At 38.9% G+C, this 13,997-nt stretch overlaps 1 protein-coding gene across 17 annotated transcripts in view; it reads left to right on the forward strand.

Moving 5' to 3' along the window:
• The window catches only part of ZC3H11A (zinc finger CCCH-type containing 11A), a 21,662-nt gene continuing 7,665 nt past the window's right edge, over positions 1 to 13,997 (forward strand). Inside the window, exons 1-12 of one of the 17 annotated variants that reach the window (XM_083445542.1) lie at positions 1 to 158; positions 3,920 to 3,973; positions 4,691 to 4,894; positions 5,167 to 5,286; positions 6,991 to 7,114; positions 8,000 to 8,200; positions 9,030 to 9,146; positions 9,862 to 9,942; positions 10,665 to 10,766; positions 11,835 to 11,897; positions 12,383 to 12,478; positions 13,483 to 13,548. In XM_083445542.1, coding sequence (XP_083301668.1) covers positions 4,841 to 4,894; positions 5,167 to 5,286; positions 6,991 to 7,114; positions 8,000 to 8,200; positions 9,030 to 9,146; positions 9,862 to 9,942; positions 10,665 to 10,766; positions 11,835 to 11,897; positions 12,383 to 12,478; positions 13,483 to 13,548 — 1,024 coding nt within the window. In that variant the 5' untranslated portion in view covers positions 1 to 158; positions 3,920 to 3,973; positions 4,691 to 4,840. Of the gene's footprint in view, positions 826 to 1,324; positions 3,974 to 4,690; positions 4,895 to 5,166; positions 5,287 to 6,990; positions 7,115 to 7,999; positions 8,201 to 9,029; positions 9,153 to 9,861; positions 9,943 to 10,664; positions 10,767 to 11,834; positions 11,898 to 12,382; positions 12,479 to 13,482; positions 13,549 to 13,997 lie in introns of all 17 variants that reach the window. The other 16 variants (XM_083445540.1, XM_083445535.1, XM_083445544.1 and 13 more) reach the window with 16 other exon arrangements.

The raw sequence follows: 13,997 nt of genomic DNA on the forward strand, positions 1-13,997 counted from the left end.
CAGGGTCGGCCGAACCTGGTGAGAGGCGCCATCTTAGAGGAGGGCAGCGGTGTTGCTGAAGTAGACGCTTCGAGTTCCGTCTGCCGTCCAGAAGAAGAAGACGAGAGAAGGTGACTGGAGGACTGTTGTCCCGACTTCGACAGCGGCTTCTTCTCGGGGTTCGGTAAAGTCCCTGCGCGCGGGTGACAAGGGGCCGGGGTCCCCCTCCCTCAGCAACCGATATAGGTATAAAGGCCGCTTCATATAGGATTCCCTGGGTTTCCCGGGCCGAGGCGGCTCTCCGTAGGCCCGCCGCCTAGGGCCTCTTTGTTTTCAAATTTACGCTCTTCCTTTTGATAAACGGCCCGTTCCCAGTCCCAATCCGAGACTGCGACAGCTTCATTATATTTATTTTATCTTATCTATGGTTGCCCCTAAATTAACTCCATTTTCTGCTTCCTTTTGCGTTTCATATAAATGGCGTCCGTACGGCCCCGCTTTATTTATTTATTTATTTCCCGGCCCTCCCACAGCGATTGTTTTCCTGCTCTTTAAGATTTGTTTAGATAATTCGGTTTTCCCTCCCAGTCTCCCAGATCCTTGCGACCATCTAGGAAAGGGCATTTGGATTAACTGGCCTAATCCCAAAGATGGGAAAACTAGGGCAAAGGAAATCCCACAGTGCGGGATTTTCAATAATAGTGGGTTGTTTGTTTGTTTTTTAAATGAAATAAAATAAAGCCAAGACCTGCCATTTTTAGTGCTATTGATGTAACAGAACTCTCTGGCATTGCAATTCAGTAGGTACACTGAAAAATAGCAAAACCAGGAAGTACAGTAATTCTGGTTGACAAAAAAAGAGTCTCTGATTATCATGGCATTTAGCTGGTGGCATTTGAGGTTCTTTTCCAAAACATATTGTTATCATTGGTGCATGCTGCACTCCAAGATTGAGCTGTGCATCTAATATGTTTTAGGAATTTAATGTCATAGAATAATCAATTTAAAACACAATGAAAAATGTTATTGCTAGGCAGCATAGAGACGACTACTTTAATGAAGATGAGGGAGATCAATGGTTGCAGAGGACATAAAATACCTTTTGTAACCAAAATATCTACAGTATATCCAGTTTGAAACTAGGTACTGGTTCTTCCCACTGCAGACCCTTTGCAACTGAATTAGCTATAATAATTGTGATAAAGTTTTTCTGTGCGTTAAGCAGCTACTAATTTAGTGTGGTAATTTCTCCAGTCTTTCTGATACGAGAAGATGCAGCAGCTTTAATACATTTAATACAGAGTACATTGTTTCCTCCCAGTGCAGAGTCTGGCACAGATGGCAGTAAAGATGGACAGCACTTCCTAAAGCTATTGTAGTTAGAGGTGCTTACCCTATTCATGTGCCTTTCAAAACATGCAAAAAGATCATAGTATCGAAGGACAGATTTTAAGTGGCTTGGTTAACAAAAACCCATATGTTGATAGGGGAAGCTGAGAAATTGGTGGGCATTGGCCCAAGTGGTCATAAATTACCTCAACTGCCATTCTTCTACCTTGCTGTCAGAATGTCAGAGCAACAAATTTCTTGACCTCTGAACATAAGCTCATTTCAGAATTTGACAATGACAATATGGAAATGGCTCCTTTATATACTTAAATTCATTCAGGCATTTGGCTTTGGCATGCATGGTGCTTACTCACTGCAATGAAATGGAGAGGTGCTTAAGAGAACAGTGAATAAAATCTGGTTTGTGTGCTTCAAGACAATTTGAAGTGCATATGAAAATGCTGCTCTTTGCTATCCATCATTAGCACTAGCTGGTTTTTGACCTTCAAAGTGTCTTGTGAACATATACTCTCAATACGTGCAGTGAGACAGGGATGTTAACTGTATGCTTGATAATCAGAGTGAGGGAGACACTGTATGAACAGAAATTAGAATATGAAAGTTTCTGTTCCTGTGCCTAAACCTTTCAGCTTACATTCCTAGAAGGGAGTATTGCAGGGGATGATCCAGCTCTACAGTTCTGTGATTCTACTGCATTTTTTCTCACATAAGCTCAAAAGTTAGCCCACCATCAGTTGACTTTTGGAAAGCTTTTGTACGATTTGAACACAAAACTGCTCAGCTTTATCAAGGATGTCAGCACCATCATGAGAATCTGGCTTTCAAGTACTATTCCTACTATCAGAGCTATGCCCATTATTTTTACTGGAGGGGGGATGGAAAAACAATTAATCACCTTTTCTTAATTGCTTTTAAAAAATTGTTGGTTTTTATATATTGGTGAAAGACACCAACAGTTCTTGGATTTCACCTATATATTAAAACAGTGTAATATTGAGTGAAGTTAATAATTGTTCTCAGAGCTGGATGTGCAGTATGTTCTTAAACCATGGCAGATAATATACAAACTGCTTTATAACATGTACTTAAATTGGGATAGGCAGTTTAATTAACCAATTTTTGTGTGTGTGCCTTAAGGCAGTGTGTACAGAAATGAACTTTGTGTTCAGGGATTGTGTATGCAAAAATAAAAATAAAAGGCTACAGAAAGGAGATACCTAAAGTTAATTTGCTGCTTATAATGCGTGTATTTGCGCAATTCCCCCCCAAAGAGATAGTTTGGTTGCCACTAAATGTGGGCTGATTATGGCAAAGAGAGGTATTGTGCATTTGTCAGAATCTTTCTCCTCGCAGAATTGATCATGTGAAGCACCAATATCATTTAGTGCAAGCAAATCAAGTTTGAATAAATAAATTGTTGTAGTTACATATATAATTTTCCCTTGTGTAAAATTCATCATGGACTACTACTTCTTTTTCTTCTTAAAAATACTTTCCCCTCTCTATTTTAGAGTCGGGTGAAATACCATGCCAAAAATTACCCCCCAAAATATGTTAGCATTTGTGTGAATAAAAGATTCCTACATTTCACTCTTCAATTTGAAAGAAGGAATATGTACTCAAAATGGCATTGAAAGAGGGATCAACAATTTCTTTTCTTTTGGGTCACTTTGTGGCTGAAGATGCATTGGTTGCTAGGATGTTGGACCTGCTGCATCCTTTCAACCTTATCACTGAAAAACAGTGACTTATGGTGTACCTTTGCAATGATGTATGGGGGACTGAGCAAAATTAGGTACAGAAAAAACAAAACAAATTTAACATTTTGACAGCAAAATCAAACAGTTGCCTTGATTTTGTAGTACTAAGCCTGTTGCTTTTAAAACTGCATCATGCAGTTAGTTTCTGCATAAAAATTAATTGGATCCCAATTTGTCTGAAAATCGGTCTTAATACTCGATACATCATGTGTACACCCTATGTCTATGTACCTATTTGTGTGCTTATGTGGGAAACGATTGGCCTGAAATTTGTATGGCAATTTATTTTTAGTTCCCCAAATTCGAAACATTCTGTTGCAAAATTTCAATCTTTAAATTTAACTACCATGCTTGTATATACATTGTTGCATGTATAAACACAAATGTATTTAAGGATACTTATGTGTATATACATATCTGTGTTTATACATACAAGTATTTTTTTTTAACTATACAGTTTAATAAAGAGCGGGGAAGATTTTTCCTTTTTTCCAATAGGTGGAAGAAATCTTGAAGACCAGAAATTGAAAAATGTGTTTTAATTAAAAAAAAAATTAAAATTTTCCGGCTGTGGAAGATGGATCTTCTTTGCAGCCAGTTTGAAACACAAGTTCATCTTTAAATGAACAATTTATTTTGAAGAGGCAATTAACCTTCACTATCTCCAGTCTTCCTGACCGTTCAAATGGACTTGCTTTCTCCAGTAGTTGTAATTCACCCTGTCTGAATTTTGAATGAGAATGAGATGTGTTCCTTGGAAATGTGAGGAAGAAAAGTCTTTCTATCCCGTTATTATCATTTCATGGATTGAGTGTTGATTCGACCTACAGGAGAAAAATAACTGGAAGTCTTTGAAGACAGAGTTGCATGCTGAACCTACCAAGGTATCTCAGTGAAAAATGTATTCATTTGGGAAGGTTTAGTGTGTGAACTGTAATTCATCAGGTGCTTAAGATATATCTTAGCAGTTGCTAAAATTTGAAGGGTTATCAAAATGACTATCTGGCAGTAGTTTTCACCCAGTGGCCAAGGTTTCTGCAATAGAGTATGCAAATGTTGTTCTAATTATTCAACTTGGCACATGTCCCAATCTCAGCATCCCCTCTTGTCAGTTCACCTCATCCATCTGTTTTAAGCAGTCAGCAAAGAATTGGTGGTAGTATAGGAATTGAGCTTCCCAAAATATTAAATGTGTGTTGTCTGCTTGTTGCCAAATATGAAACTTCTATATTTCTGGATTTTGCCCTCCTGATATTGCTGGACAACAGATCTTCTTGTCCCTCACCATTGGCCATGCTGTCCAGAGGTTAATGGGAGTCGTAGTCCAACATCTGCAGGACACCATGTTGGCTACCCCCGCTTTAGTGTTTCTTACTATGATGTAAAGAAATTGGATGTCAGGAAATTAGAGGGTAAACAGATTTATGTGGTTTGTTTTTAAAGTGGGAACCAGTTTTCATAACGTATATAAAAGTAGAATGTGTTTACCTAACCTACTGGGGTTTAGAACTTATTATGTGCCATTGAAATAAAAAAGAGTAGCAAAGCTTGTGATTTGTAACATGAGTGTTTCTTTTTATTTTCCTTCATCTTTTTCCAAGATTATATTTTAAAGAAGATACCAGTAAATCCAACCTATAGACGGTTTTGCCAGTTAAACTAAACTGATCAGCCATCACTGAGAGAATAGTAAACCTCTGTTCAGCCACCAGTCTCTCCAACATAAGCTGACAACAAAGATTCAGCTGAATATGTCTAACCAAGGAGATGATTGTTACTTTTATTTCTACTCCACATGTACCAAGGTTTGTATTTCCCCTGTCCTCTAGTCTTCTTTATTCATGCTTGCAGTATTATAAGTATAATGTAACCTGATACACCCAATAGACTCCAGCCAAGGCATCTGTCCCTTCCTTTAGTGACTTTATTGGTAGCCAGGAAGAGGAATATGCAAAGTTGTAGTAAAACCTTTAAAGTTGCTTTTGTGCATTGGAAATGCAGTTCAATGAAACTTTGGTTATATTAGTCTGATTTTTAATGTATGTATTGCTTACCAAGACCATATTTCATTCTCCAGGGTGACAGTTGCCCCTTCCGTCACTGTGAAGCTGCTCTGGGGAATGAAACTGTGTGTGTGCTTTGGCAAGAGCAGCGATGTTTCAGAAGTGTCTGTCGATTTAGACACATGGAGATTGATGTAAGTATTGTCTCAATATATAGTCTAGCCGTGTGATTACTCTTGATATCTGGGTCTGTAATACAGACACTGTGCATTGTTGAAGTGTAGTGTTTTTTGCATAGAACATTTTCCTAAAAACTATAAAGACATAGGCATGATTTAGAGCTATCAAGTTAGTTTGTTAAGTTTAAGTTTGCAGGGTTATTTTGGTAACTCCTGCCTTGCTTTGAAAAAAAAAATCTACACAAATACACTTATAAATGAAGAAACTGTTCATAGTAGTTTGAGATTCCCGTGTTTAGACTACCAGCATGAGTTTCTTAGTCTCTAAGCACCTTTCCAGCTTGATTCAAATTTGGGGTGCTATTATTTGGGTTGGTTTATTATATGGGGACTATGTTTTTTTACAGTAAAGCTACAAAAATGAGAGAAGAAACATGTTAACTCTGTTTTAGATATTTTCCCTTGTCCACCATGTGAGTTGTCCTAGCTTTTTCATAGTATGAGCTAGCTTGTAGAAATGTAATGCATTTAGGCCGCAATTAGTGTCCCACAGTTATTTCTGCCAGTAACCCATTACCTTGTTTGCATACTATGCAGACATGAGAATGTATTTGGGAAGATACAGGGTGACCTGTGTGGACAAGAAATGTGATAGCAGGACCTACCCTAAGGCTATAAAAAATGGAAGTGCAGCACATGCTATTGGGTTTTTAACAATGATTGTTTTTAACAGTGCATACCAAAAGGGTCTGTAATTCCCTATTCTTAAACAGTAGTGGGGTAAACATAAAGTTAGTCTATCTTATCAAAAGGTGTGGCAGGCAGTAGGATTTGGAAGGAAAAGAAGATCTCATGTAGGATATAGGAAGGTAGAACTGAAATATAATAATGGGCCAGGATCCAAAAAGCCTATGGGTGAGTGAAAAGCAGTTTCACATATGTGTGTTGCTCAATCTCTCCTCTGCTTCATCTCTTATGCTACATTGCATTTATCTGTACAACATGTATTTCCCAGAAGGGCTGCTTTTCAGGGTATGAGAGAGAGGTTGCTGGCATAGCTTGTGTACATGAGTGGAACTCCACATGCAGCCAGTGTTAGAGATTGAGATATGAAAACTAGGAGCTAAATGGCACCTTAAACCTAGGTTACGGGCACAACAACGGAATGTCTAGGCATGTTTTTTTAATAACAAGAATACAAAGTTGAAAATGAATTCACTGCAGCTAAAATCTTATGTTCATTTTTCACATGATCCTCAGCTGAAGACTGCAAAAAACAAAGCCATGCTTCCCCTGCCCACCCTGCTAATATTCTTAAGACAGTCTCTTCTCCAGTCTTCAGAAAGTGGTTGGAAGTGGGGAGGCAGAAAAGGGTCCCCCTTTCCTTCCACTGTGCAGTCTTAATTTGAAATCTGCGCCCAGAGCTCAGAAACTGCTCGTGTTAATGAGATTCCCTGTTGCAAAATGTGCCTAGAACAATGGGCGTTTCGAACACTGCAGACCTTTGGATCCTGGCCATTGTGATTAAGTAGTCTCTTCACAGATGACTGCCTGTCCTAAACGAAATGGGAAATAATATTTGCATTATCAGTTCTTCTCCTGATGAATTATAGGCTGTAAAGGTTATGTTGCTGATACCATCTCAGTGTGTTAATAACTTATGTTGTGGACTTGCAGGTTGTTCCTAGTGTACACTTATTGCCTATGCTTTGTCTTCAGAAAAAACGCAGTGAGATCCCATGCTTTTGGGAGAATCAGCCAGTGGGCTGTCAGAAGATGAACTGTGCATTCCACCACAACAAGGGACGTTTTGTGGATGGGCTTTTCTTACCTCCAAGCAAGAGTGAGTTGTAATTTCACCTTTCGGCATATCTCTTCACCCCTACCTATCTACAAAAGATCTTGCATTCTTTCTTCAGACTTCCACATTTCTGTAGGTGCTGTAAGGAAAGCCATACTTGCCTGACTTTTCCCCCCAGCAGTGCATCAAAAAAATCCAGCAGCAATACAGTAGATAAAGGTTATGCAGGGACACGTTCTTTATTGCACAAAGGTGGATGCTTCACAAGATTGTTTTTGTTGTTGTTCACCCAAATACTACCGAAGGTGTGAGGAACCTTTGACCCTCCTTATGTTGCTGGAATGAAACTCACTTCCCTGGCCTTTGGCTACGCATGCTGGGGGTGATGGGAATTGTAGTTCAGCAACATCTGGAGGGCCAGAGGTTCCCCACACTTGTCCTAATAGCAGCTTGAAGACATCTGTGTGAACACAGCACTCTGAAAAGTGATTTACATAACTTTAACCACAACCCTGCAGCCCTTCCTCTCCCTGTTTAAATTGCTATAACCATCTAGGAAACTCTTTGAGACAAATAGCTGACTTGTTTGTATTTAACATACAACAGGGCAAATACTTTCACCATCATTTCTTTATGGTTAACTTCCTAGAAGCATTAGGTGACCAGTGTTTCAGAATGCTAGCTCTGATCCATAAGAATGGTCTTTAACGTAGATGTGTGTGTAAGCAAGATGAAAACTTACTGGAGATTTTTTTCCAAATTTAAATATCAATAAAAATATTATATTAATATTGGTCACAATCCTTTGCAGAATGATTTTGATATTACTGGAGAGATTTTACACATGATGGAACAGATACCTATCTATAGTATTGATAATGGTTTTCAACTTATAGTTTATAGATTCTTGTGCATTTTTGTTTAAAGCTGTTCTAAACGTGCCTGAACCTACGGAAGAGGAGATGAAGGCTACACAGATTTCATTGCAGCAGAATAAACTTTCTGTTCAGTCCAATCCATCTCCTCAGCTGCGTGGGGTAATGAAGGTGGAAAGTTCTGAAAATGTACCAAGCCCCACTCATCCACCAGTTGTTATCAATGCTGCAGATGATGATGAAGATGATGATGGTGAGCAAAATATAGTTCCCTAAAGCATGATGCTTTCTCCGTTGTTTCAGTGCATATCATTAATGCAGTCATTGCTTCAGTGTATACCCCACCTCATCCTGCAGATCCTCAGAGTGCCTAACAACTTATGTAAAAATTAAAGTAAATTAAAATCAAGATGAAAACATCAAAGCAGGCGATGCATTGGGTATTATCTAGGGTTGCCATATGTCTGGAATTTCCAGAACACACCCCAAATACTGCAGCCACAAGCAGTGTCTGGGCGGAAATTGGCAAAATGTCCAGGGAAATCTGGACTTATGCCTGCCGACAACCATCAGTGTTGTTTTTGCCAATGTTCCTCACAAATAGATCAAAAATGTCTAAGCTCAACAACTTTGCCCCCCCCCCCCAAGCTCTAGATTATCACTTTTTCAAATATGGCAACCCAGCACCTTGAAACATTTATCCACTGGTGCTTCTTCCAATCCTCTGGAGCATATGGAGTGGGGAGGTTTCCACCCTATAGCATCTGAGAGTAGCAAAACTTAATTGTCAAATCATAGATCTTCTACCTACCTTTTAATTAATTGCATGTTGTACAGATCTTACTTGACTAAGCAAGTGAGACAATCCAAATGAGATTTTACTTGACTCACAGTTTTAACTTATACATGCCTACTCAGAATTAAGTCTGACATATTTCAGTGGAGCTTGCTTCCAGGTAAATGGGTATAAATCAATGCAGCCTAAGACTTATGCACATTTGAGAATCTGTCTCACTGAACATAGTGGCCTTACTTCTGAATAAATAGGAATGGACTCAAAGTAGCAATGTTACTTCTTTCAGATCAATTATCGGAAGAAGGTGATGAATCTAAAATGCCCATTCAACAACCCTCTGCGGAGGTTTCTAATGGATTGCGGGTAATTTCTACTCGGAAATCAGCAAGTAGCACAAAACAAGGTAAAGGTAGGAACTAATATGCTCAAAATAAACTGAGTGGACCCTTAGCAAGGGATTTCGGCCAAGGATACCTACATTCAGCATTTGGGTTGGATTGTTTATTTGCTTCAGTGTGTGTTTATATTTCAGTTCTTGCAATTGAGGACTTGCAAAGTATGTTTTCATAAATGCCGTTTGTTTTTAAAGTAAGTATTGGAGAGAAGGACATTAGTGTGCTGGTGCAGGAAGGTAGATGGGGTATAGAGAGTGGAAGGGATATAGGAGCTATGCAGAATGATGGGTACAAAAAAACCAACAAACATTTTTTTTCTTAAGGAAGTGTTGTGGAAAGTTTTCTGGAAATATTTCCTCTGCATATTTAGGGTAATGTGCATCAGAACATGTTCAGTTTGCAACGGAAAATTTGCTGGTGCCCCAGAGATTGATCTAATTTAGCATGTTGATTATACTTGTATAGAGTAAACAAAGCTAAAAACATTGAAATTGCCAAGTTTGCTTGTGGCACCCCAGATGTTTGATTCCCGCTCCCATCATCCTAAGCCAGCATGTACAAACAATGATCAGATGTGATGGGCAATGTAGCTCAGTAACTTCTGGAGGGCCACAGGTCAACCCTGGAATAAATTTTCACAGGTTATCTAACTTTCAGCTTGTTTTCTGCACTTTCGTATTTGAGAGAAACTTATCCATTTACTGAAATTTTCACATTTTGCAGTTGATAATTTGAATTTTGGAATCAAAACCCTTGATGAGATCAAGTCAAAAAAAATGAAGGAAAAATCAAAGAAGCAAGGTGGTGAGTTGACCTTTGTAATTGTGAGGATATTCCACAGCATTATGTTTGGGCACCCTCATTGTTGCAGTGTCTATTGTTAGAAGTCCAGGGTGGGATGTTGCTTGCTTTTGCTTAGAGCCTTGCAAATGCTAATGTTCGAATCCCCACAACGGGGTGAGCTCCTGTTGCTAAGCCCCTGCGCCTGCCAACCTAGCAGTTCAAAATCACATCAAAGTGCAAGTAGATAAATAGGTACTGCTCCAGCGGGAAGGTAAACGGCGTTTCCGTGCGCTGCACTGGTTCACCAGAAGCGGCTTAGTCATGCTGGCCACATGACCCAGAAGCTGTACGCCAGCTCCCCTAGCCAATAAAACGAGATGAGCACCGCAACCCCAGAGTTGTTTGCGACTGGACCCAACAGTCAGGGGTCCCTTTACCTTTATGTGTAGCCTTGGATGTCCCAGTGATCATTGAATCAGCAGTTTTGTGCCCTACCATTGAATCACAGCAATTAAGTGTTGGGGTGGTGGCTAGTGGAGGTTGTTCGATGATTGTTCAAAGAAAAAAAGAATTTTGGATTGGACTTATCCTAAGGCACCAATGCATTATAGTTGGCATTGTATAGTAGCCAAGAGTGTGAACTTAGAAGCCTCATATTTAAATTGCATCTCAACCACAAATTCATGAAATGCCAAATAGTGGTGGCAGTTCAGCTTAATATACCTTTGTCTTGCTCTTCTCAGACAACCCCTCTGAAGTTTCTGCTCAGATTCAGACCCATCCAGGCCCAGAAAAAGAAAATGTACGGACTGTGGTCAGAACTGTAACTTTATCTACAAAGCCAGGTAAGTGTAATTCTGTTTGTATTCAATTCAGCAGCTCTGGTAGGTGTGGCATTTCTGGAAATGCCCTTCCTCTTTATTGATTAGTATCAATGTTACAATGTGTTTATACACACTGCTGAGAGGTTTAGGATCTTTTGCTGGAGTTATGACGTGCACTTATTATGGATGTGTGTTAATCCTTAATCTTATTCCTACAAGAAACCCTCACATAGAAATAAAGGAAGCTTAGTTTATTATATAAATCAGGAGTGACAGAATATATATATAATACTGCTTTAGATAGCAAAGTTACAGTCTAAGGGAGTAGCAAATCACAATACAAACACACTTTATAGAGCAGAAAATACCCTATCTATTCTAACACCTACATAAGCAAGGTGACAATTTTGCCATAAAGCCACACAAGAAGGGGAAAAGGAAAGTATACCTGTCCTTAAAGCGAAGCAGTAGGGGGCAGAGTCCTAGGAAGTGCTGGGTAAGTTCTGTTGTATTGGAGCTGGGAGAGCTAGCTAACCTATTCAGCTAATGGTCTTTTTATACCCTTTTTTGCCAATGCATTGTGATGGAGAGGGGAGGGGCTATGAAATGAGTGATTCTTACAATTTCTATAATCACTTTAAGAATAGTGAGAAATGGGATAAACTGGCCGTCCCATTTGTTTGTTTAACAAGAGGGTTGTCATGTGTGATCTTCCTGCCTCTTTGACCTATGGTCACCCTGTCCTCTTTGTTTGACAAAAGGTGAAAGACATGTGATAGTGAGCAATTATCTGAATCTAGGCATCTTTGCTTGCAATCTGCCTTTATATCACCTTACCATTGTGTGGGTGGATCCCATTGAGGAGTTGAGTATCCTGTACTTAACAACTAAATTTGCATGTGTTAATCTTCTGGTCAAATGCAGGTTCTACTGCAAGTAAATAAACTGCTGTATAAATACTGTTTGTTTATTAGCCAAGAGGCTTTAACAGTTTTTCATGGAAAAAACCACTACATATTAATACACATATTAAAGCAATTGGTTTACTTCAAACATCTGTTAAAGTTGTTTGACCTTAATTTTTGTCAGGTGAAGAGCCTCAGATTCGATTGACTGTTGCAGAAAGATTGGGAAAACGGAAATCCTCTACAGGTAAGAACCAGCATATAGAATTAAAAAAACCCTGCTCCTCTATTAACATATCAGTCTTATCCATACTTTTCCATCAAAGGTGCATACGTGCCGTGCACAAAAGCTCTGATCATGGGTACATTTTTTTCTGTTTTTGAACCTTGATGATTTATTAAATTACTGTATTAAAGTATATGCCATTTATGGCACAGCATAGAATCTGCGGCAAGGAGGATTTTCATTTTTCTTGACATTTCAGTGGAGAGCTGTGTAAAAACTAGACCGGTATCAGCTCTTATCCTACTCATCTGCTTCTTGCACTGCCACAGTATGTGTGCACGTGTATGTATATCTCTGCCCTATCTTTCTAGGCAAAATGTTCACTAAGGGTGCCTTTCAGTATCATAAGACTGATGTGGATGTAATTGCCACTAAAAGTAGCAAGCATAGCTGAAAGCAAAAAAACAAAACCCTGACAATAATCTTTCTTCTCCTTTTACTGTTAGTTTCTGAGAGTGGTCTCCCCCTAAAACGTAGCCTTGCTGAAAGACTGGGAAAGAAAGTAGACTCCTTGGAGAATGCAGACAAAATACCAAAGAGAGGTAGGTTTGTTTAAATAGTAAAATGTGTTCTACTTCTTTTGTAGTGCAAGAAACCTGTTTAAGTGAAATTGCTCTAAAATGTCAATGAAACTCCTGTTTTTATCAGGGATGAGGAATCAAATGCATATAATGAAAAGGCCATATTAACAGTTGTTTGTTTCAAAAATCTTGTATGCTGTCTCCATACAGTGATGTACACAAAGTATTCCAAATTCCATTGTGCACAGTGCATAAAATGTAATTGCTTTGATAGAGATTTTTAATTTTTTTGGGAAGTATAGTAGATCTATTTGCAGTTCATTTGTGGCTCTTTTGAGTTGCAGAAAACATACAGTATTTCATTTCACTTTTAATTTGTATATCACCTTTCTATATTACTATACAATTTACAAGCTGAATAAACAACCAAATAGACAGCAAAGATCATATACCTGATAACAATCTGATCCAATACAAAAAAGTCATAATAAAAACATAACTTTAAAATAAACAACTACTATCAAATTTAAGAATTACTAAACTGTAATCAATAATGGCAAATCATGATGCATAAAATGCTACAAAACATACAAAACCATGTAAAAGGATCAATTTGAGAAACAAGGACAGAAAATTATAAAATACCCTGGAACTCCCCTCTTCCCAGGTGCTTCTGCTGTTTTCAAAGTCATGGTCTGGGAAAGGCTCTTAGGGATGGAGGGTGGTCAAGACAGGTGGAAAAAGCCATTGCCTGATGGCCAGCGTGAAGTCTTTCTCCCATCTGGAAACATCTCTCTTATGAAGACTCCTTGGGCTGGAGGGTGAAGCAAGCCATATGAAACAATTTTCTGTGTGAAGCCATAGGTCAGCTTCCTCAACCTGGTGCCCTTCAGCTCCAGCCAGCATGGCCAATTGTCAGGAATGATGGGAGTTGTAGTCCAAGGCACTAGGAAGATTGCTGTAGGAGAACAAAACAGGAGACTCCTGTGTAACGTCCTTCACCATTTTATTCTTTCTTTCTGCAGTACAAGTTCCCTTGTCACTTAAAGAGAGACTAGGATTACCATCTGAGCAGAACAACATGGAAACAGGTAACAATTGGTTTTATTGGAGTACCTTGGGATATCCTCTTCCTACTTCTTGCATGTGGATCTTTGCCTTAGTGCAATCCAAGCTACTCTACTCAGAAGTAAACCTCACAGAGTTTAATGTGATACTAATATATAAAAGGCTAAACTCTATAAAAGGCCCATGTCACAAAAAGATCAGCCTGCAACTGTTCTTTTTTCTTACCTCCTGAATTTAGAGCTCCTTTATGGAATGAGATCTTGCTCTCAGCATTAGTTCTTCAGCAATGTTTTACATACTGCTCACTTTTTTACTTGGATAATCTACTGCAAAAAACTGGCAAGGGTTGAAATACGACATGTACATCTTGAGGGAAGCCCATTTAGAATGAGGTTGGGGGATAAGAAGCAGATTGCTAAACTCGCAGAGTGATACCGCATCTTTTGGGAGCAAAAGTATATACAGCCTAGAA

This window comes from Podarcis tiliguerta (assembly GCF_965153285.1).
Source record: "Podarcis tiliguerta genome assembly, chromosome: 6".
NCBI classification, from domain to species: Eukaryota; Metazoa; Chordata; class Lepidosauria; order Squamata; family Lacertidae; genus Podarcis; species Podarcis tiliguerta.